General features: G+C 39.3%; 1 protein-coding gene across 1 annotated transcript in view; it reads left to right on the forward strand.

Annotated features, from left to right (window-relative positions):
- The window catches only part of LOC307066569 (quinone oxidoreductase-like protein 2), a gene marked incomplete at both ends in the record, with an annotated part of 37,566 nt that extends 15,546 nt beyond the window's left edge, over positions 1-22,020 (forward strand). Inside the window, 2 exon segments of the mRNA XM_079723752.1 lie at positions 21,983-21,995; positions 21,998-22,020. Coding sequence (XP_079579878.1) covers positions 21,983-21,995; positions 21,998-22,020 — 36 coding nt within the window.
- Positions 22,021-23,510: the final 1,490 nt, after the last annotated feature.

The raw sequence follows: 23,510 nt of genomic DNA on the forward strand, positions 1-23,510 counted from the left end.
TTCATTGCTCTCCAGCCTTCCATTTTTATGTTTCTCCTATGATGAGGCACATTCTTCTCAAACATGTTTTACTTTCCTCCTCATCTTTTTGGTATGTCAGTCAAGAAGGTTAATGTTCAGTGGTAAAAAGAGAGCCTGACTGGCCATCAGAAAACTGTTGGATTCTGTTTTAGCTCTGTCCCCATCTGGTTACAACTTTGTGGAAGTCCTCTCACCTTTCTGACCTTCACTTTCCACATCTCTAAAGTTGAGGGGCAGGAATTCCCTGACGGTCCTGTCGTTAGGACGTGGCGCTTTCACTGCCAGGGCCGGGTTCAATCCCTGGTCGGGGTATTAATATCCCATAAGCCGTGCGGCATGGCCAAAAAAAAAAAAAAAATGTGAGGGGTAGGACGGTATCAGTGGCTTCCAGATTATATTCCGAGCCACATTCGGGATGGGGGGTTGCAGGTGTAGACTTGAGCTTCTTGGGCTCTGGGACTCCATTTCTGCTGCTGAGGCCTGAGTAGCTGCACGTTTTTATTTTTTTATTCATGCTTTTCTTAAGGTGTTGTGGCTTAAAAACTTGAAAACCACCAGTTTAGAGAATTTCTGGATCCCTTTGCATCTTGTGGCTTTTATTATGTGACTCGTAAACTGAGGTTTGCTTTACCTGAGGCTCACATACACCTGTTGATGGCGGATAAGCACAGTTAGGCAGTACCAGAGTGGAACCACGTGCTAGTCTGTGCTGTTTCTTCTCTGCTTTGGCGTGTTCTAGGTGCATCTGGTAAGAGAAAAAGCCAGAGGCAGCTTACGGTTTTAATCATCCACACTGATACCCTCTCTTCTCTTAAACACAAATTACTAACCTGCTGTCAGCTTCCATTTGCCCACCTTTTCACTGAGGAGGGCACATAGGATTTTTCTAGTTCTTCGCACTCTGCTGACCTTCCTGTTATCAACTGTTCCTCGAGGCCACGCTCCCTAACATATTTCAAGCATCTCATTTACACATCATCCATTTACTCTTTCTTCCCTTTCTGCTTCTTTCAATATGCAAACCATTTAGAATAATAATAATAATGGCAGCTCACAGATGTTAGGTCTTATTATGGGTCAAGAACTGTACTAAGCACTTTACAGGCATCTTCTCACCTAATCTTCGCAACAACCCTTTGAGGTATGAACCATTTTTATCACATGTTGCAGATGAAGAAATCAAGACTTGTAGATCTAAGAAACCTGCCCTATTGTATGTAGTAATGACAGACCCGGAATCCAGTCCAGGTGTGTCTCTGACTCCAGAATTGGAGCTCCTTATGGCTATGTCAAACTCTCTCTTCAAACAAGCCAGGAAATTGCTTCTTAGAAACCTTATTCTAGAGTATGAAGTTTATCCATCTATCATGGAATCATCTATGTGAATGAACTATCTCACTGTTAAAATGACCAGGAATCTTGAAATTTCCTAAGCAGTACCAGAATTTATATATTTTGTTCTTTTAAAATGAAGATGATTAAATGAAATTATAATTAATTTCACTGAACTTTAAAGCCTGGGTAATATTTTTTTTCATGTAAACCCATTAACATATTGGAAACAATTATTTATCAGAACCTGCTTGGGCTTGGAAAATGACCACTGTACTTATATCTATATAGTACCAGAGACACCAATGCTTCCTAGCTTATATTTTCTCCTGAATATGCGGACTTACAGGTTTGACCTTGATAGTTGATGTTAATATTGTTACCGACCAGAGTTCTTGGACTCCTTGAGCAATAGAAATTGATGATGCCAGACAAGAAATTCAGGCAGCACCAGGGAGCAAAAAAAAGTAACAGTTTCCCTTGATCGCTCCCTGAGGCGGGGCGAGCTGGTGCCTTAGATGGGGTGAGGTTGGGGCAGATCCAGGGGTCAGGCCAGAGGCGTGGCTTAGGTGGTCTGCCCACCCCCTTGGTGGTGCTGTGTGCAGGGATCACGCACAGTACCTGGCTTTTGCCCCTGACACCTCGGAAGTGGCAGTTGGATTTTTGGTCTGTTTGTATCTTGTTGTTCATAATTGGCCCCAACTGTGCATGCGTGCAGTTATTTTTAGTCCCTTATTAGTTTCCTTGTAGTCTGTTGCTCGAGGAGACATTTGTCCAGGTGCAAACACTGCAGCAAAGGGTCCCAGGTCCCAGCCTGTCTCAATATGACCACATACTTTGTACCGTAGCCTTTTTAGTAGGCATAGGGTGTGAACTTCTATAACCCTCTCTGCTTCTCCTTCATCTACGTGTAACTACTTGTGCAATGCCTGTCATTCCCATAGACCATAGACTCCACAGAGGCAGGGGCCGTGTGCTGTGGCACCTCCGTATCTCCAGATTCTGCCAGGTACTCACATATCTGTTGAATGAATGATTGAGAGTATGGGGCTCTAGGATCAGACCCCAGAATTCACACCCCGGCGCTGCCACTTAACTGGCTGTGGGTAGATGACTTACATCTTTGTGACTTAGTTCCCTCATCTGTAAGGAGGGCAGTAATATACCCAACCTCCTGGGGTTGAGGATTAAATAAGATAATACACATAAAGGCATATAGTAAACATTTTTAAAGCAAAATATGTAGTCATTATAAAGTAACAAAATTGAGCTTTTTCAGGTCCCTGAGCTGTAACACTTTTGCATTGACACTTTAGAGGGCAGGTTTAGAGACACAGTCTTTAGATTTTGAATTTTAAGTAGAATTTATTGTTTCCTGAAGGGTTATATCTGTGCTGTGACAGGTGGATCATGAATTAGCCCCGTGATCTGTTCAGAGGATGGCGTTATTTAGATGTGCCAAGTCTGCTTTCTGTAGGGAGCTGCACACACACATCTCTACCTGATACAGTACTTAAACCTCACAGATCTGAACTTATTATGTGAAGGTTGGGTGAGATCACCACATGAACAGATTTAATAGGTAGAAATTGTTTGTTTGAGGTTTCTCAAGTGTATCTGTGGAATACTCTACAAAATTAAATTACTCTCTTAGTTTAGATGGAGTGTTAATTTTAGCCCATTGCTCTAGACCCAGTTAATGGGCCTCCCCACGTCAGCCAGCCCCACCTGCCCCAGGCCTTGACCACTTGTCACACTCCTCCCATCCCTGCAGCAGGACAGCCCAGGCCCTGTCCCTAGGGTCCATCTCCTGACACTGTTGATTGGCTCATGCTTTCCCCAAGGATAGGGCTGATCTTAGGCAAAGCTGCTGTTTTGCTCATCAGGGGGAGAGCTGCTGAAGCTCTGGCTTCCCCAGAAACCATATGCGGGGGTCTGGGTAACACAACCCAGAAACGTGGGGGAGCTCCCCCATGGGCAAGCTTGGACAAATGAGAGACAGGAGACAAATTGCTTGCCTTTCCTCTTCCCGATGGCTGCTTTGATGTGACTTGGGTCCCATATGGCCTCTCTGGAGAGGCCCCGTGTGAATGACAACCAGCTGCATGTCCCTCTGAAGCTATGACCAGTTCAGGATCGGTAACACTCACCTTGTGGTTCCTCTTCCTTCTTCTGTCATTCACTCCGCTTTCCCCTCACCCCTGCCTCCCTGGCATTGCAGTGTAGTATTAGGGGATATGTTTTGATCAGGCTCTATTTTCTAAGGAACCCAGGCAGACACTTAATTTTGAAAATTTATTTATTTTTGTGTTTAACAATACATGGCTTGACTTTTTTGAAAAAGTCAGGTTTATTGAGGTATAATTTACATACCGTAAAATTTGCTCTAAATTTGAGACATATATAGTCATGTAGCCACTGCCCTGCATTTCCATCCCTCCAGAAAGTTCCCTTGTGCCCCTTTGTCATCAATCCCCTTCTCCTACCCCTACAGCCCCTGGAAACCACTGGTCTGTTTTCTCTCCCTACAGTTTTGCCTTTTGCAGAATGTCATATTAATGGAATCATACAGTACGTAGCCTTTTGAGTCTGGTTTCTTCAACTTTGCAAAATGCTTCTGAAGTTCATCCATGTTTCTGCCTGTAGTTTGTAGTTTGTACAAAGTCAGTAGTTTGTTCTTTTTTTATTGCCGAATAGTATCTCATGATATGGATGTACCACAACTTGTTTTTTCCTTCACCAGTTAATAGAGGCTTGATCATTTTCAATTTTTGGTGATTATGAATAAATCTTCTATAAACATTCATGTATAAGTTTTGTATAGATATAGGTTTTTATTTACACTGGGATTTCTGGGTCATGTGCTAAGTGTATGTTTAACCTTTTTTTTTTTTTAATTTATACAGACTTTTAATTCGCTTTATTTATCCAGCAGCAGATTTCCCCCACCTGCCCCTACCCCCTCTCCAATTGTGGCTAGATAACATCATTAGATAAGATTGTCAGTTTAAAACTGACCAACATAGAGAACAGACTTGTGGTTTTGAGGGGGAGAAGGGATGGAGGAGGGATGGATTGGGAGTTTGGGGTTAGCAGATGCAAACTATTATATCAGTATGTAGAATGGATAAACAACAAGGTCTTGATGTATAGCACAGGGAATTATATTCAATATCCTGTAATAAACCATAGCAGAAAAGAATATGAAAAAGAATATGTATATATATGTATCACTGAATCACTTTGCTGTACACCAGAAACTAACACAACATTGTAAATCAACTATACTTTAATAAAATAAATTTAAAAAAAAGAATGTCAGTTTAAAAGAAATCTGCAGAATCCTAAAGATAACAGATGTGGATGTTCCTCAAAAAGGGGCAAGCTCGACAAATCGGCAGCTTGCTATTTCTCAGTTACTGAGAAGCAATTCTGTTACAGTCTCTACAGCTCATGATTTTGAAGGCAAGGCTACTATTATTGCATTCCTATCAAAGCCCATAGTACATAGGTTTTCTTATTTTTTCTCTTTCTTTTTTCTTTTGGTGTATTCTGGATTAGAAAGTTGTGCTCCAGTATACACTGTTTGAACATTTCAGGATTTTGTTTGTATTGGTCTGCTACTATATGTTTACCTTTTAATAACTACCCAACCGTTTATCAAAGTGGTTGTATTATTTTGCATTTCCACCAACAATGTATGAGTGTTTTAGTTGCTTTGCATCTGCCAGAACTCAGTATTGTCAGTTGTTTTCTTTAATTTTAGCCATCCTAGTAGGTGTGGAGTGGTATTTGATTTGTGGGTTTAATTTGCATTTCTCTAATAAATAATGATCTTGAGTACCTTTCCATATGCTCGTTTGCTATCTGTATCTTTTCTGGTGAAATGCATTGACTGACTTTTAAAAGAAGATTCAGATTAACTTCTATCAGAGCAGTGATCTGATAAATATAACTCAACTATGGCAACATATCACTAACTAAACATTTCTACCTTTTAGAAACAATCCCACTCAGTCCCCGATATACTCATTCATTCATGAGTTTATTTTATTCATCAAACATTCACTGGGTATATTCTGTATGCCAGTCAATAAAAAGTAAGGCTTAAGGAATTTATTTTTTAGTAGGGACAGTCTCAGGACAGTGCTGTGAGAGGAGGAAGAGCTGGTTTCTTATGGGAAGCATGAATCAGCATAATATATGTAGGGAACTGTTTGATGAGCTAATTAAACGTTCCAACAGCAGAACCTAAAACAAAAACAATATCCTCACCCTGCCCCCAAATTCCAGGTTGCATATCTCCAAAGACAGATTTAATCACGGCTTCATCTACTGTAGGGCAGAGAACAGGGTGCTGGGAACAGCCTGTGTATCTATCTAGGTATCAGTATGGAGCAGCCTCCCTCTCTGTGTCACGGCTTGTATCATACAGAAGGGGGAGAATGTCCCTAGGCATCTGAATTATCTATCAAAAAACTCTGGTCTAAAGCCATGTATTTCACTTCCTAGTCTCTGACTCAGAGCCTTATCACTCTTATTAAACATCTAGTCTTTTTTTTTTTTCCTCTTCATTTACTTACCTATTTATTTTTGGCTGCATTGGGTCTTCGCGCTGCTGCGCGGGCTTTCTCTAGTTGCAGAGAGTGGGGACTACTGTTTGTTGCCGTGTGCAGGCTTCTCATTGCGGTGGCTTCTCTTGTTGCAGAGCAACGGGCTCTAGGCGTGTCAGCTTCAGTAGTTATGGCACGCAGGCTCAGCAGTTGTGGCTCACGGGCTCTAGAGTGCAGGCTCAGTAGTTGTGGAGCAGGGGCTTAGTTGCTTTGCGGCATGTGGGATCTTCCCTGACCAGGGCTCGAACCCATGTCCCCTGCACTGGCAGGCGGACTCTCAACCACTAGCGCCACCAGGGAAGCCCCGAGAGCTGGATTATTTTTAACAGCAGCTATCACAACAGAAGTGGCAACTGGACATCAAGAGAATTAACAGAACATCTGAAAAACAGAAGACAGAATAATGGATGTTCAAGATTATGAGATTCCCAAGTCATGGAACAAAAAGGTTAGGCTTCCTCCTGCTCTCCAACCCCCCAACATTCTCTTTTAAAGAAATTAGGTAAATATGTGTTACATTTTTATAAAGATTTATGTGAAGAATGATTAAAAATAAGCCTCAGCATTTGAAGGTACAACTTTCTTTTTATGTTAACATTTATTTGCAGCAGATTCCTCATCGCTCTAGGATGCCAGGTGCAAAGAAATATCACTCTCCAATTACACTTGTTTTCCCAAGTATTTTCTGTCGTTGGGCTATGACCGATCTCTGGGAACAAGCAACTTCTAACTGACAGGGAGAGTGATGCAGCTGTGAGTCACCTGGAGATGTACCTTTGAGTTATTGACAGGGTGGAGGTCAGCGTTTCAAACATCTGTCTTAGACCTCTTCCACCCCCTCTGAGTGCGTCTAAATTTGCATAGATTGGAAAGGTCTCTGTAAGGCATGAAGCCCTGAAAGACAGATGTTTTTGAAACCAGGGATTTCATGCTGCAGAGAGATTGCCATGATTGATTTGCTTCTCTGCTTATCTTTATTTATTTAATTTTCTTATGCTTTTGTGGGGCACTTTCAAGTGGAAAGGGTTGGTTTCTCAGAATCCTCTTTCGAAGCACATTTTCATTGTTGGACCACACAAGGTCCATCTTTGGCTTTCATGTTGGTATATTTATGGCGTCTCTACTTACTTATTCCCTTTTTCCTCCTTTCCTCCCCTCAGAGTCAGTCTCTATAATGTGTTCCACACATATCTTTGGATTTATATTTCCTTGTAAACACACAGAATCATTTTGTGTGCTAATTTACTTTCAAGTGATGTAAATGTGCTGTAGGTCTTACTCTGTTTTCAAGCAGTGCTGTCTTTTTAAGATCCACCTGCATTGCTGGTCCTGTATCCAGTTCATTACATTCCACTGCTGCATAGTAGTCCATGGTGTGCATCTACCATGGTTTACAGATCCATTCCCTAAAGATAAACTTCAGAGTTGACTTGATTGCCTGCCACCATAATCGGTACCATCTATAACAAACAGTCTCATCGGTGACCGTCAGGACTCGTGCAAGTGTTGCTTAGGGAGTATTTTCCCAGGAGCAGGGTTGTTGGGTCACAGGATATATGCATATTTCATTTGACTGCCAACTGCTCTTCAGAATGACTTGCCCCGTTTATGTCCTTACCAGCAGTGCGTGAGAATTCTTATTTATTCACCACCCTGTCAATATATAGCATTGTCCAACTTTCTGATTGCTTATTCAAATTGATAAGCATAAAGTGGTATTTTATTGTTTTAATTTGAATTTCCCTGGTTTCTAATTAATTTAAGCATCTCTTTATATATTTGCTAGCCATTCAGGTTTCCAATTCTTTGAATTGTAATTTAAGCCCTTTGTGCACTTTTCTTTGGGGCTTTCTGTCTCTTTCTCACTAATTTGCAAAAGTTCCTGTATAACCTGTTGTTTTCAAACTTTACTGCGTACATGAATCATGTTAAGATGCAGATTATGATTCAGTAAGGGTAGGATGAGGCTCAAGACTGCATTTCTAATAAGCTCCCAGATGATGCAGAAGCCTATGGTCCGGGACCACCCTGTGATTAACAAGGTTCTAGATGTTAGCTTGAGGCTTTTGCAAAACTCTGTCCTTCCAGAGTTGTCATGTGTCTGTCACCTTTGTTCAGATTTAATGTAATCAAACACATCAATATTTTGCCTTATGGTTAGTGCTATTTGGGACCTGTTTAATAAGTCCTTTGTCATCCCTGGGTCACAGTGATTTTCTTCTCCATTTTTCTTTTTTAACTCTGTACTTTCATTTCACACTTAAGGATTTAAATCCATCTGAAGTCACCTTTGTATTGGGTATAAATTAAGTAACCAATTTAAATTTTTCTCCTCATACTGAGCTTGTTTTCTCAGATCCAATAGTTCATTGTTTCTCCATTTGATTTTTCTTTTTTTTAATTTATTTTTTATTGAAGTATAGTTGAATTACAATGTGTTAATTACTGCTGTACAGCAGGGTGACTCAGTTATACATACATATACATTCTTTTTCATATTCTTTTCCATTATGGTTTATCACAGGATACTGAATATAGTCCCCTGTGCTATATAGTAGGACCTTGTTGTTGGTAATACCTTTGTCTTATTTCAAATTTCCAGATATACATGTATGTGTCTGCTCTCTGCTTTCTATTTTATTCCCTTGGTTCACATATCTGTTCCTATAATAGTATCACACTGTTCTATGTTTATAGCTTTGAAGCATGTTTTAATATCTGGAAGAGTAACTCTTCCACCTGTGTTCTTCTTTTTCAAATGTGACTTAGCTATTTGTGAATCTTTATCCTTTTAGATAAATTTTCGAATAAATTTCTTTAGTTCCTCAAAAAATCTGGCTGAAATTTTGAATGGAATTGTGTTGACTTTAGAGATTAATTTAGAGATTAATTAATTTAGAGATTAATTTAGAGGAGTATTGATATTTTTACAATTTTAAGTTGTCTCATTTGTGAACAGGGATATATTGCTATTTATTCAGATCTTTCATGTTTTAAAATAGAATTTAAAGTTGTTCTCCTTAAAGTCGTGTGGATTGTTCTGAGTTATGTTAATTACAAGTACCTTACTGTTTTTGTTGCCCTTCAGAATAATATTTTATTTCTGTTATATTTCCCAGTTGATTATTTCTGATATAGAGAAATACCAGTAATTTTTGTAAGCTGATCTTGTGTCTTGTAAGTTTCCTCCATGTCTTTTCATGGCTTGTTAGTTCATTTCTTTTTATCACTGAATAATATTACACTGTATGGATATACTACAGCTTGTTTACCCATTCACCTACAGAAGGACATCTTGTTTGCTCCCAAGTTTTGGCAAATATGAACAAAGCTGCTATAAACATTCTTGTGTAGGTTTTTGGGTAGATGTAAATTTTCAACTCATTTGGGTAAATACTTAGGAATGCAACTGCTGGATCATATAAGATTATATTTAGTTTTATAAGAAACTGCTAAACTGTCTTCCAAAGTAGTTGTATAATTTTGCATTCCCACCAATAAAGAATGAGAGTTGCCATTGCTCCACATCCTCATCAGCATTTGGTGGTGTTAGTTTTTGGATTTTAGACATTCCAATAGGTGTGTAGTAGAGGTATCTCACTGTTTTAATTTACAATTCTCTAATGACATATGATGAGCATCTTTTCATATGCTTATTTACCATCTGTATATCTTTTTTAGTAAAGTGTCTGCTTAGAGCTTTTGCACATTCTTAAATGGGGTTGTTTGTTTTCCTATTGTTGAGTTTTAAGAATTCTTTGTGTATTTTAGGTACAAGTTCTTTATCAGATATGCATTTTGCAAATATGTTTGTCCCAAGCTGTGGTTTATATTTTTATTCTTTTAAGTGTCTTTTGCAGAGCAGAAGTTTTTAATTTTAATATGTCCTATTTACCAATTTTTTTCATGGATTGTGCTTTGGTGTTATATCTAAAAAACTCATTCCTAAACCTAAGGTGCCTTAGTTTTTATCTTGTCTTCTTCTGGAAGTTTTTTAGTTTTGCCTTTTACATTCACGTATAAGATCCATTTTGAGTTAATTTGGTGAAAGGTATAAGGACAGTGTCTTCATTCAGTTTTTTGCATCGGATATTCAGTTGTTCCAGCACCATTTCTTTTTTCTTTTTTTAAAATAAGTACATAAAGGCACACATTTATCTATTTATTTTTAAAATTTTGTTTAGTTTTGGCTGCGTTGGGTCTTCGTTGCTGCATGTGGGCTTTCTCTAGTTGTGGTGAGTGGGGACTACTCTTCATTGCGGCACATGTGCTTCTTATTGTGGTGACCTCTTGTTGCAGAGCACAGGCTCTAAGTGCGCAGGCTCAGTAGTTGTGGCACACGGGCTTAGTTGCTCTGAGGCATGTGGGATTTTCCCGGACCAGGGATCGAACCCATGTCCCCTGCAATGACAGACGGACTCAACCACTGCGCCACCAGAGAAGTCTCCAAACTTACTTCTTAATGTGAGCTATTTTTCTATTTAAATGAAAGTTAGTTTTCAAAAATATCAAGATACCAACTTTGAAGCTAATTTTAGAATTTCCTGACACCTTTTGGGATAATAGAAGACATGCTGGAGAGACACCAGAAGAGAAGGAAGACAAATCAGGATTGAGAAAAGTACACAAGCCCCACTGGTAGCTACCTTTCCCACCGTTCAGAGCTGATCAGTAGATGTCACTAGTAATAAAGATCGATTGTCCCCAGCTCACTAATGTCAAAATGACTTCGATTGAAAGAGGCAGTCATTAAGGAGAGTGAGTTTCTTCAGGTTTAACAAGTATTGGTTAGAACCCCTAATGACCTGCTCTCTGCTTGCCTGTGTTCCTGCTTCATTAGAATGATTTTATTTGAAAACATTTGACTCACATTTTAGTCATCGTTTGGTTGTTCTACCATCTAAGCCATTAGTTAGTCTGAAAAAAGAATCAATGCAGCTCCAAGTGACAGCATTTATTCTATATTCACAGCCTTTTCCCAGCTCTCTCTTGTAAGCTGGCTGCTGGGGAAATCACTCCCACACAGCTACCTCTTCTTTTCCTCTAACTGTGGGTCTATCCACCTGCACACACTTCTCTCGACAACTGAAGTGAGGTTTTGTGCTATTAGCTGTGGAATAATCCTGTCTGCACATCACCCATGCATTTGTCCCTGCTCCTTCCTCTGCAGCCTGTGTGGCTGTAGAATGCTATCTTTTCTATTGGAACTATGGTAAAGACAACGAAAGATTTGTTCTTTGGCAAGGAAAGGAAAATAAAAGTATCTACACATAATCACTTTTATTTAACAACAACAAAAAAAGCTAAGTAAACTAAGAAAAATTCACAGTATTATTTGTTTCTCTTATTTTCCTTCCAAGATTGTATAACTAAATAAAGAACAGTGATTTTTTCAAAATGTTTATTGTTTATATGGGTCGTGTGAGGGAAGGAAATGGTTGTATGTCATGTACATCCTCATTATGGAATACTAAGCAGTTATTTAAAAAAATGAGACAAACACATGCTGGCATGTCTCCTTGTTCTCTTCCATGCTGCCTCTTTTTTTTTTTGTAATAGATCTTTATTGGAGTATAATTGCTTCACAATACTGTGTTAGTTTCTGTTGTACACCAAAGTGAATCAGCCATATGCGTACATATATCCCCATATCCCCTCCCTCTTGAGCCTCCCTCCCACCCTCCCTATCCCACCCCTCTATGTCATTGCAAAGCACCGAGCCGATCTCCCTGTGCTGTGCTGCTGCTTCCCACCAGCCAACTATTTTATATTTGGTAGTGTATATATGTCAGTGCTACTCTCCAGACACCGTGCTGCCTCTTCATCACAGCTAGATTGGAGATCTGAGCTGGAAATATGCTGATTTCTGGAACTTTATCATTGTTGAGGAATCATACACAAAGTGGTTATTTTATTTTATTTTTGCTGTACATAGAAATGGCCAGTTTCCTGAACTTCGTTGAGTTCTATCATTATCTTTAAAAATGGTATTGTTAAAATAATTACAATACCACAAGGTCATTGAAAAAAGTCAAACCAGCAAGGAGTTTTTGAGTAGAAGTTTCTATTCTATTTTTCTGTATCCTGTCTCAGTCCCTTTCTCCAGGGCAACCACTGTAAGCAGTTTGGTGTTAGTCTTGCAGACCTTTTTATTTTATTTGTATTTGTTTATTTTTTATTGATATTTAGTTGACTCATAAAAATATGTTAGTTTCATGTGTATTGCAGGCCATTTAAAACATATACACACATATGCATAAACACATACACATGTATACATACACACAGAGATTTTTTTAAATAAAGACATACATAGGTTTTAAAAATAACTGATCATAGTATTCATAGTGTTCTGTAATGTACTATTTTTAATTAATAATATGTCATGGACATCTTTCTGTATTAGAACATATAGACTTATTCTTTTTAACAGCTGCCTAGTATTCCGTAATGAGGATGTATAATCCATACAACCGTTTCCTCATTAGTGAGTTTATTCATCTATCTAACAAACATTTATTGACGTGCTTCTGTGTTCCAAGCTCAGCACAGCACGGGGAATATGATGGTGAGCAAAAGTTTACAAATCTGGTGGGGGAGACAGACATAAATTAAAACCATGCCCAAGAAGTGCTGTGAAAAGCATAATGGAAGAATTTAACTCAGGGAGGTCAAGATAGGATTTCCTGAGGAAAGACCCTTGAACCTCTATATGAAGTTGGGGCCTTCTAGGAATCTAATCCTAGGAATTTAAATAATCAGGGAAGACAAGGAAGAATATGTTAGGACCCTGTGGCAAATGAAAGCATGGTGAGTAAAGGGGCCTGAACGAAGGCTAGTGGGGCTGGAGCTTAAGAAATGAAGGCAAGTGCTATGAGATGAGGCTGGAGGTGGGACCAGGTTAGGCAGGGCTGGTGGGCCAGTTCTGGGTATTTTGCCTTTACCCTACGAGCAAGGGGATGCCATTGAAGTGTTCTAAGCAGGGGTGGGGTAGGGATGGCATGACCAGAATGGCATAGTCTATAGTGAGGAGGAAGGACTGGAGAGGGAGACCAGTTAGGAGTCCATGAAAGTCCAAATGAGAGATGACGGCCTTGGACTAAGGTGGTGATTATGGGGAAGGAGAGAAATGGACAGCACGGGAGCTGTGTGGGAGGTAAAAGTGAAAGGACTTGGTGTTAGATTGGATATAGCAGTGGGGGTAAGGGGAGGGAGAGAGAAACGTCAAGACTCGTAGGTTCCTGGACAGGTATTTGAGAGGAGGAACATCAAAAGAGAACATACTGAGACATCCAAGAGATGTCAAGTATGCAGTTTTATACCTTTCTGGTGCCAGAGAGGAGGTGTGGCCTAGAAATACAGATTTGGGAGTCATTTGCGTGGAGGTGACAATGATGCCTGTGTGGTGGCTGAGATTGCCCCTGGAGAGCATGTAGAGAGAAAAGGGAAGAGGGTTTAGATTAACCTTAAACATCTTTCCTTTCAATAGAACTATAGAATATTTTGTGACTGTGCTGTGGCCACTGAAAGAGACTTAGAGAGAGGTAGTCTGGTGCTTCAATGTAAATCACAAGTGTTTATAAGGAAGGCTATATTGAACAGTGGATAAAAGACCATTCTCTCGATGGAAGGCCAGTGACTGGGGCTCTAATTCCAGCTGTTTGACTGTGGGTTAGACTCGTCTTTTTACTTTCTCATGTGAAAAATGAGGATAATAATACATTTTTTCTACTATGCATGGTTCATGTGAGGGTCAAGTGAGATAATAATGTATGTGAAAGTGCTTTGCAAATTGTCATTTTCATAATAGATTACAAGGTTGCCTAGTAGCAGTGTGTTCAAATTCATTTCAGACTTGAAGCAAAAATGTATATTTTTTTCATTCAGCCTATGCTGGGCTGACTTGGAGCAAAATAATTGCTTTATTTTTAAAAGTGTCTCTCAAATATTTCTACATTTGATTTTAGCTGAAGCCATTTGCTCTCTTTTATAAAGAATAATGGACAAAGTGATGAGGGCCCGATGATCTGATACACCTCAAAGACATACAGAGCCAACCAAGGTCTAGAGAAGGACGCCTAAATTGGGCCAGAGGGTCAAGAGAGGCCTTTGTGGGGGATGATGAAAGAATTAGGGCTTTTCATTCTGGAAAGACCCAGGCTGAGAGGGGAGTATAATTGAAATTTATAAAATAATGAAAATCATAGGATAAAAATATGAACTTATGAAATCCCAGAGCACAAGAACTAGGGGCAACTTTATCATTTTAAAGAAATAGTTTTAGGGCAAAGTAAAAATAGCACTTCTTTCCACAGAAATAGTGAGTATATGGAACTTACTACTCTAAAATTTGGTTAGGACCAAGCCAACTATTATAAGAGAAAGGCATGTTGTTGGAGGGTAGAATCATAGGAGAGTACAAAATGAAATTAAAACTGTTTGGGCAAATCTCCCTAATCTTGGAGGATGACATCATAGAGACTGCCCATTAAGCTTTCCTATCCCTATCTGGAATCTTTATCCAAATCAGGGTTCCTGAGTGGACATGCCGGAGATGACAGAGGACAGAATTGAGCTCAGAGGGCCTGGCTGCAAGTTCTACCTCTCTGACCTTAGGGACCCACTTCTTTTTTATGTACCTCAGTTTCCTCAACTGTAAAAAAAAAAAAAGTCATATCAGCATTAAAACCCACCTAACTATTGTGAGAGATTCAAATGAAGGACTGTTCTGGAAGTGCTTTATAATTGATAAGCAGATATTATCTATATGAACTTAAGAATTTCCACATTTACTGTAACATCTCCAGTTCTCTGTCCTCCAGGTGGGTTGACCTTCATCTTGCCCTTCATGATCCTGGCTGGCCTCCTTGGGAGCAGTATTTCCCCAACTCAGAGTGAAGGAAAGGACTGAGGGCAGGGAACAATCCCTCATCCTCTCGGGAGGTGGAGAGAGTGCAGATACCTCTTCTCTCATGCCCTTTTCCTCCCTGGGAAGATGGAGAAATAAAAGCTAAGGAGAAATTTGCAACATCTCTCTTCTCCTTCATATGTTTTGGGTGGTAAGATGTCACCTAAAAAACTACTGTGCTAGTCTCTGGGTAACTGTGAAGGTTCTTGTGGATCTTGGGAAAACTAAAAATGTCTAACATAGGGCTGGATGAGCAAAACCATGGGGAATGGTTTCCTATGGTTTCTCATAGGTTTACGATTTAAGGGAGAGGAAAAAAATAGGACTGAAATTTCCTTTCAAGATGGCCATTGCAGTTCACTATGGCAGGAAAGCTGATGGAGATCTGGAGGGAGAGGGTGTGTCTTGCCTGGAGGGTCCTCTGAATTCTGTGTGTGAACCTTGGGAATCTGACTTAGGCAAAGCAGCTAAGGCAACAGCAGGAAGACACAACCGATAACCAATACCTTATTTCCTCCACAGCAAACATGGACTGCTTCACTGGCCTTCCAAGCACTCCACCATCCACCCACCCCTGACATAATTTCCCATGGGGTATTGTGGAAAGGGAATGGCCCATGAGCTAGGCAGCCCTGGATTTGAATTTTGGCTTCACCACTAATTAGCTCAGTGGGCTCAGTCTCCAATCCATAAAATGGCGATAATAGAAACCCCCCTTATCTTTGAGTTGCAGTGAGGAGCAAGTGAGATTATATTTGTGAAGCACTTACCATAGTGTCTGGCACATTACAGGCCCCAAATAAATGTCAACTTTTGTCAACCCACCAGTACCCTGGACTCTAAGGAAACTGATCTCTGGACTACAGCTCTGTGAAAGCAGGGACCAGGATGCACTTTGCTCACCATTGCGTTTGTGGCGCACACACAGTGCCTGAAGAAACAAATCTCTTCACCCCAAGAAACTGTCACTCCCCTTCAGTGCAAGTTGTGTCCATTCTGAGCTTGGCTGAAGTCTCGTTTGTTCAGTGAAACCAGCTTGTATTGATCTTGCCCTTCTAGGAACTCCCCTGGCACACAATTCAGCCCTCAGGTTGCCAGGGATTTGCACAGTTGTCTTGTTGCATTGTGTATGGTAGTCTTATCCTTTAGTGATGTTCAACATTCAGGGAACATTTTCTTTTTTTTGAAATTTATTTTATTTATTTATTTTTTATACAGCAGGTTCTTATTAGTTATCTATTTTATACATAGTAGTGTATACATGTCAATCCCAATGTCCCAATTTATCCTACCCTCCCCTTTCCCCCCTTGGTGTCCATACGTTTGTTCTCTACATCTGTGTCTCTATTTCTGCCTTGCAAACCAGTTCATCTGTACCATTTTTCTAGATTCCATATATATGCATTAATATACGATATTCATTTTTCTCTTTCTGACTTATTTCACTCTGTATGACAGTCTCTAGGTCCATCCACATCTCTACAAATGACCCCATTTCATTCCTTTTTATGGCTGAGAAATATTCCATTGTATATATGTATAACATCTTCTTTATCCATTCATCTGTCGATGGGCATTTAGGTTGCTTCCATGACCTGGCTATTGTAAAGAATGCTGCAATGAACATTGGGGTGCATGTGTCTTTTTTGTTTGTTTGTTTTTTATGCGGGCCTCTCACTGTTGTGGCCTCTCCCATTGCGGAGCACAGGCTCCGAACGCACAGGCTCAGCGGCCATGGCTCACGGGCCCAGCCGCTCCGCGGCATGTGGGATCCTCCCAGACCGGGGCATGAACCCGCATCCCCTGCATCGGCAGGTGGACTCTCAACCACTGTGCCACCAGGGAAGCCCTCATGTGTCTTTTTGAATTATGGTTTTCTCTGGGTATATGCCCAGTAGTGGGATTGCTGGGTCATATGCTAATTCTATTTTTAGTTTTTTAAGGAACCTCCATACTGTTCTCCATAGTGGCTGTATCAATTTACATTCCCACCAACAGTGAAGAGGGTTCCCTTTTCTCCACACCCTTTCCAGCATTTGTTGTTTGTAGATATTTTGATGATGCCCATTCTAACTGGTGTGAGGTGATACCTCATTGTAGTTTTGATTTGCATTTCTCTAATAATTAGTGATGTTGAGCAGCTTTTCATGTGCCTCTTGGCCATCTATATGTCTTCTTTGGAGAAATATCTGTTTAAGTCTTCTGCCCATTTTTTGATTGGGTTGTTTGTTGTTTTAAATATTGAGCTGCAAGAGCTGTTTACATATTTTGGAGATTACCCCTTGGTCCATTGATTCATTTGCAAATATTTTCTCCCATTCTGAGGGTTGTCCGTTTGTCTTGTTTATAGTTTCCTTTGCTGTGCAAAAGCTTTTAAGTTTCATTAGGTCCCATTTGTTTATTTTTGTTTTTATTTTCATTACTCTAGGAGGTGGGTTACAAAAGATCTTGCTGCGATTTATGTCAAAGAGTGTTCTGCCTATGTTTTCCTCTAAGAGTTTTATAGTATCTGGCCTTACATTCAGGTCTTTAATCCATTTTGAGTTTATTTTTGTGTATGGTGTTAGGGAGTGTTCTAATTTCATTCTTTTACATGTAGCTGTCCAGTTTTCCCAGCACCACTTGTTGAAGAGACTGTCTTTTCTCCATTGTATATCCTTGCCTCCTTTGTCATAAATTAGTTGACCATAGGTGCATGGGTTTATCTCTGGGCTTTCTATCCTGTTCCATTGATCCATATTTCTGTTTTTTTTTTTCCAGTATCATATTGTCTTGATTACTGTAGCTTTGTAGTATAGTCAGAAGTCAGGGAGTCTGATTCCTCCAGGTCCGTTTTTTTCCCTCAAGACTGTTTTGGTTACTCAGGGTCTTTTGTGTCTCCATACAAATTTGAAGATATTTTTGTTCTAGTTCTGTAAAAAATGCCATTGGTAATTTGATAGGGATTGCCTTGAATCTGTAGATGGCTTTGTGTAGTAAGTATAGTCATTTTCACAATATTGATTCTTCCAATCCAAGAACATGGTATATCTCTCCATCTGTTTCTGGCATCTTTGATTTCTTTTGTCAGTGTCTTATAGTTTTTGAGTACAGGTCTTTTACCTCCTTAGATAGGTTTATTCCTTGGTATTTCATTCTTTTTGTTGCAGTTGTGAATGGGATTGTTTCCTTTATTTCTCTTTCTGATCTTTCATTGTATAGGAATGCAACAGATTTCTGTGCATTAATTTTGTATCCTGAAACTTTACCAAATTCATTGATTAGCTCTAGTAGTTTTCTGGTGGCATCTTTAGGATTCTCTATGTATAGTATCATGTCATCTGCAAACAGTGACAGTTTTACTTCTTCTTTTCCAATTTGTATTTCTTTTTCTTCTCTGATTGCCATGGCTAGGACTTCCAAAACTATGTTGAATAATAGTGGTGAGAGTGGACATCCTTGTCTTTTTCCAGATCTTAGAGGAAATGCTTTCAGTTTCTCATCATTGAGAATGATGTTTGCTGTGGGTTTGTCATATGTGGCCTTTATTATGTTGAGGTACATTCCCTCTATGCCCACTTTGTGGAGAGTTTTTATCATAAATGGGTGTTGAATTTTGTCAAAAGCTTTTTTTGCCTCTATTGAGATGATCGTATGATTTTTATTCTTCAATTTGTTAATATGGTGTCTCACATTGATTGATTTGCGCATATTGAAGAATCCTTGCATCCCTGAGATAAATCCCACTTGATGGTGGTGTATGATCCTTTTAATGTGTTCTTGGATACTGTTTGCTAGTATTTTGTTTAGGATTTTTGCATCTATATTCATCAGTGATATTGGTCTGTAATTTTCTCTTTTTGTAGTATCTTTCTCTGGTTTTGGTATCAGGGTAATGGTGCCCTCATAAAATGAATTTGGGAGTGTTCCTTCCTCTGCAGTTTTTTGGAAGAGTTTGAGAAAGATGGGTGTTAGCTTCTCTCTAAATGTTTGATAGAATTCACCTGTGAAGCCATCTGGTCCTGGACTTTTGTTTGTTGGAAGATTTTTAATCCCAGTTTCAATTTCATTACTTGTGATTGGTCTGTCCATATTTTCTATTTCTTCCTGGTTCAGTCTTGGAAGGTTATACCTTTCTAAGAACTTGTCCATTTCTTCCAGGTTGTCCATTTTATTGGCATAGAGTGGCTTGTAGTAGTCTCTTATGATGCTTTGTATTTCTGTGTTGTCTGTTGTAACTTCTCCTTTTACATTTCTAATTTTATTGATTTGAGTCCTTTCCCTCTTTTTCTTGATGAGTCTGGCTAAAGGTTTATCAATTTTGTTTATCTTCTCAAAGAACCAGCTTTTAGTTTTATTGATCTTTGCTACTGTTTTCTTTGTTTCTATTTCATTTATTTCTGCTCTGATCTTATGAGTTCTTTCCTTCTACTCACTTAGGGTTTTTTTTTTTCTTCTTCCTCTAGTTGCTTTAGGTGTAAGATCAGATTGTTTATTTGAGATTTTTATTGTTTCTTGAGGTAGGGCTGTATGGATGGCTATAAGCTTCCCTCTTAGAACTGCTTTTGCTGCATCCCATAGGTTTTGGATCATCTGTTTTTCATTGTCATTTTTCTCTAGGTATTTTTTTATTTCCTCTTTGATTTCTTCAGTGATCTCTTGGTTATTTAGTAACGTATTGTTTAGCCTCCATGTGTTTATGTTTTTTACGTTTTTTTCCCTGTAATTGATTTTGAATCTCATAGCATTGTGGTTGGAAAAGATGCTTGATATGATTTCAAGTTTCTTAAATTTACCAAGGCTTGATTTGTGACCCAAGATGTGATGTATCCTGGAAAATGTTCCATGTGCACTTGAGAAGAAAGTGTAATCTGCTGTTTTTGGATAGAATGTCCTATAAATATCAATTAAATCTATCTCTCTATTGTGTCCTTTAAAGCTTGTGTTTCCTTATTAATTTCTGTCTGGATGATCTGTCCATTGGTGTAAGTGAGGTCTTAAAATCCCCCACTATTATTGTGTTACTGTCAATTCCCTCTTTTATAGCTGTTAGTATTTGCCTTATGTATTGAGGTCCTCCTATGTTGGGTGCATATATATTTATAATTATTATATCTTCTTCTTGGATTGATCCCTTGATCATTATGCAGTGTCCTTCCTTGTTTCTTGTAACATTCTTTATTTTAAAGTCTATTTTATCTGATATGAGTATTGCTACTCCAGCTTTCTTTTGATTTATTTGTATGGAATATCTTTTTCTATCCCCTCACTTTCAGTCTGTATGTGTCCCTAGGTCTGAAGTGTGTCTCTTGTAGACATCATATATGTGGGTCTTTCTTTTTTATCCATTCAGCGAGCCTGTATCTTTTGGTTGGAGCATTGAATCCATTCACCTTTAAGATAATTATCCATGTGTTTGTTCCTGTTACCATTTTCTTAAGTGTTTTGGGTTTGATTTTGTAGATCATTTTCTTCTCCTGTGTTTCCCACTTAGAGAAGTTCCTTTAGCATTTGTTGTAGAACTGTTTTGGTGGTGCTGAATTCTCTTAGCTTTTGCTTGTCTGTAAAGCTTTTGATTTCTCTGTCAAATCTGAATGAGATCCTTGCTGGGTAGAGTAATCTTGGTTGTATGTTCTTTCCTTCCATCACTTTAATATATCGTGTCTCTCCCTTCTGGCTTGTAGCGTTTCTGCTGAGACATCAGCTGTTAACCTTATGGGAGTTCCCTTGTATGTTATTTGTCATTTTTCCCTTGTTGCTTTTAATAATTTTTCTTTTTCTTTAATTTTTGTCAGTTTGATTACTATGTGTCTCAGCATGTTTCTCCTTGGGTTTATCCTGCCTGGGACTCTCTGCACTTCCTTGGACTTGAGTGGCTATTTCCTTTCCCATGTTAGGGAAATTTTTGACTATATCTCTTCAAATATTTTTTCGGGTCCTTTCTCTCTCTGTTCTCCTTCTAGGTTCCCTATAATGCAGATGTTGGTGCATTTAATGTTGTCCCAGAGGTCTCTTAGGCTGTCTTCATTTCTTTTCATTAATTTTTCTTTATTCTGTTCCATGGCAGTGAATTCCACCAATCTGTCTTCAAAGTCACTTATCTGTTCTTCTGCCTCAGTTATTCTGCTATTGATTCCTTCTTGTGTATTTTTCATTTCTGTTACTTTATTGTTCATCTCTGTTTGTTTGTTCTTTAATTCTTCTAGGTCTTTGTTAAACATTTTTTGCATCTTCTCGATCTTTGCTTCCATTCCTTTTCTGAGGTCCTGGATCATCTTCACTATCATTATTCTGAATTCTTTTTCTGGAATGTTGCATATCTCCACTTCATTTAGTTGTTTTTCTGGGGTTTTATCTTGTTCCTTCATCTGGTACATAGTCCTCTGCCTTTTCATTTTGTCTATCTTTCTGTGAATGTTGTTTTCATTCCACAGGCTGCAGGATTGTAGTTCTTCCTGCTTCTAACATTTAGGGAACATTTGCTATGACTGGGGCCCTGGGTTAGTGACCCAACCAGGGAGTAAATTCCTTAGACTCAGGACCTACCTCTGATACTTTTTCCCCTGCACGGGACCCCAAGCCTGGAAAGTACCCATCTTGTCACAGTCCTGAGGGAAACCATCTGTTCTTAGGTGCTGCTTTTGACACATGACACAGTGGGATGCTTTGCAGAAACATCTCACTCTGAGGTCCTGGGAGAAATAGTTTGTGGCACTTAGAGCTTCCTCATTCCTGGTATTTTTGAGTTGATGGGACAGCTGTGCACAGGTGGTTATATTATTGCTGTTTTTTCTCAAAAAAACACAAAGCAGCACTCAGAATACCTTTCTTATAAGAACAGCATTCATATGTCAATTGGTGCCACTTTCATGTTACTTAGAGCAATGGCTTAAAAGACTCCCCTTCTTTTCATCTTGTTCTGAAATTGCAAAAGCCAGTGGTAGATGCTGGGAACAAACTCACTGAATTTCTTTCTCCCTTTCTTCTCTGAAGAATGGATCAAGGGCAGTGTGTTTTTAAAGGGAAGGCAGAAGAAAAAAAAATAAAATAAAGGGAAGGCAGGTGTGGGGAAGTGCACATGCACCCACACCTGCATGTCTCCTTCCGTCAGTTTCTGCTCCAGTCTCAGGTCCACGTTCTGATGTAGATTCCAGGCCACCCTTCTAAGTTCTGATAGAGCCAGGAAGTGCTGTCACCCACCAGGGACCCTCCCTGCAGCTTCCAAGTCAGGGTCAATAACCTAGCTGTTCCTATTGAATAGTTCCCTTTTGACTTGAGCTTGTAACATTTCTTAAATGTTTTTCATTTTTATCCTCTCCTTTTCTTTAAAGGTTATATTTTTAAGTTAAAAATAAGCACAGGGAGACCTTGTGATCCTCTTCTCACTGACCCAGATATTTTAAGAGCTGGAGGACTGACAGCAGCATCTCATCTGGGGATACAGTCTGGCTCTCAGGAGCCAACTATCTAAATGTAATAATAAAATATTAATACATTTATCCAATTTCCCCCACATAAAACCCTATTTTTTATTTCAAATAAAAAATTTTATTTTATTGGATTATCCAATAATCCAATTTCCCACACATAAAACCCTCTCCTTGTTTTGCCTTATCTATCCAAACCCTATTCATCCTTCAATGCCTTGTAGAAAAAGCTATGGAGTTGAGGATAAAAGACTTGGGTTCAACTCCTGACTTGGAAACTTACAAGCTGTCTGACCTTAGATGAGTCACTTTATGTCAGTGAACCTTGGTTTCTTCACCTGTGAAACAGAGATACTGATAATCTCTTGGAGTGAGGGTTGGGGGTCTAGGGTCCATCCTGGTGACTGGGGTACACAGACCAGACTCCAAAAAAATACTTATCGAACTCCAGAAAGCCCCATTTGATTAATCCTGGAATCATTACTCTTCTATTTTTGGATTTCTGTATCATTGAGTCTATCTACACCATACAATTTAGCAATTAACTATCCATTGTCTTTAATATGTGGCTCTAGTTTCTTCACATCCCCAACTGATAGATAAGTTCTTTTCAGGGCAGTGCTGTTCATTTTATTTTTCTTGTGTCAATGCTACAATAATAGGCACTTAATCCTTGATAATTGATTGATGGAGTACCTTACTTTTTCAACTAAATTTGAGTTCTTTGCACAGCACAGGTTATTTTCTTTGGCTTTATGTCTCCTTCACTGCTTGCTGCTAATGGTGAGGTAGCAGAAAATCTTTGAGGTTTTCATTATCTTGTCACTTTGTAGCTTCTCATCAAATATATGTTCTATGTATATTCAAAGATACTGCTGACCTTCCATGGACACAAAGTTTAGTTCAACTGTTTAGCTGCTATGAGGATGGGTTTTCCCTGAATCAGCTTTGTTTTCTCACTCAGGTAGGGTTGAGGACAGTCCACTGAACATCTGTGCTTGGTGAGGTTGCCCTTTCCCCTGCCTGGACACTGAGGTCCATAAAGTAGGCCTACTGCTGGCCCTCTTATGCAATGATAGGTGAGCAGTGGATTTAATAGAGACCCAAAGATCCTGTGTTCTTTGGATAAGAACACTCTTCCTGATTGTCACATCACTCCATGAATTGCCTGTTGTGGGTTGAATTGTGTCCCTCTCCTCCCCACAAATGATATGTTGAAATTCTAGACCT

This window comes from Hyperoodon ampullatus, assembly GCF_949752795.1.
Source record: "Hyperoodon ampullatus genome assembly, chromosome: 2".
NCBI lineage: Eukaryota > Metazoa > Chordata > Mammalia > Artiodactyla > Ziphiidae > Hyperoodon > Hyperoodon ampullatus.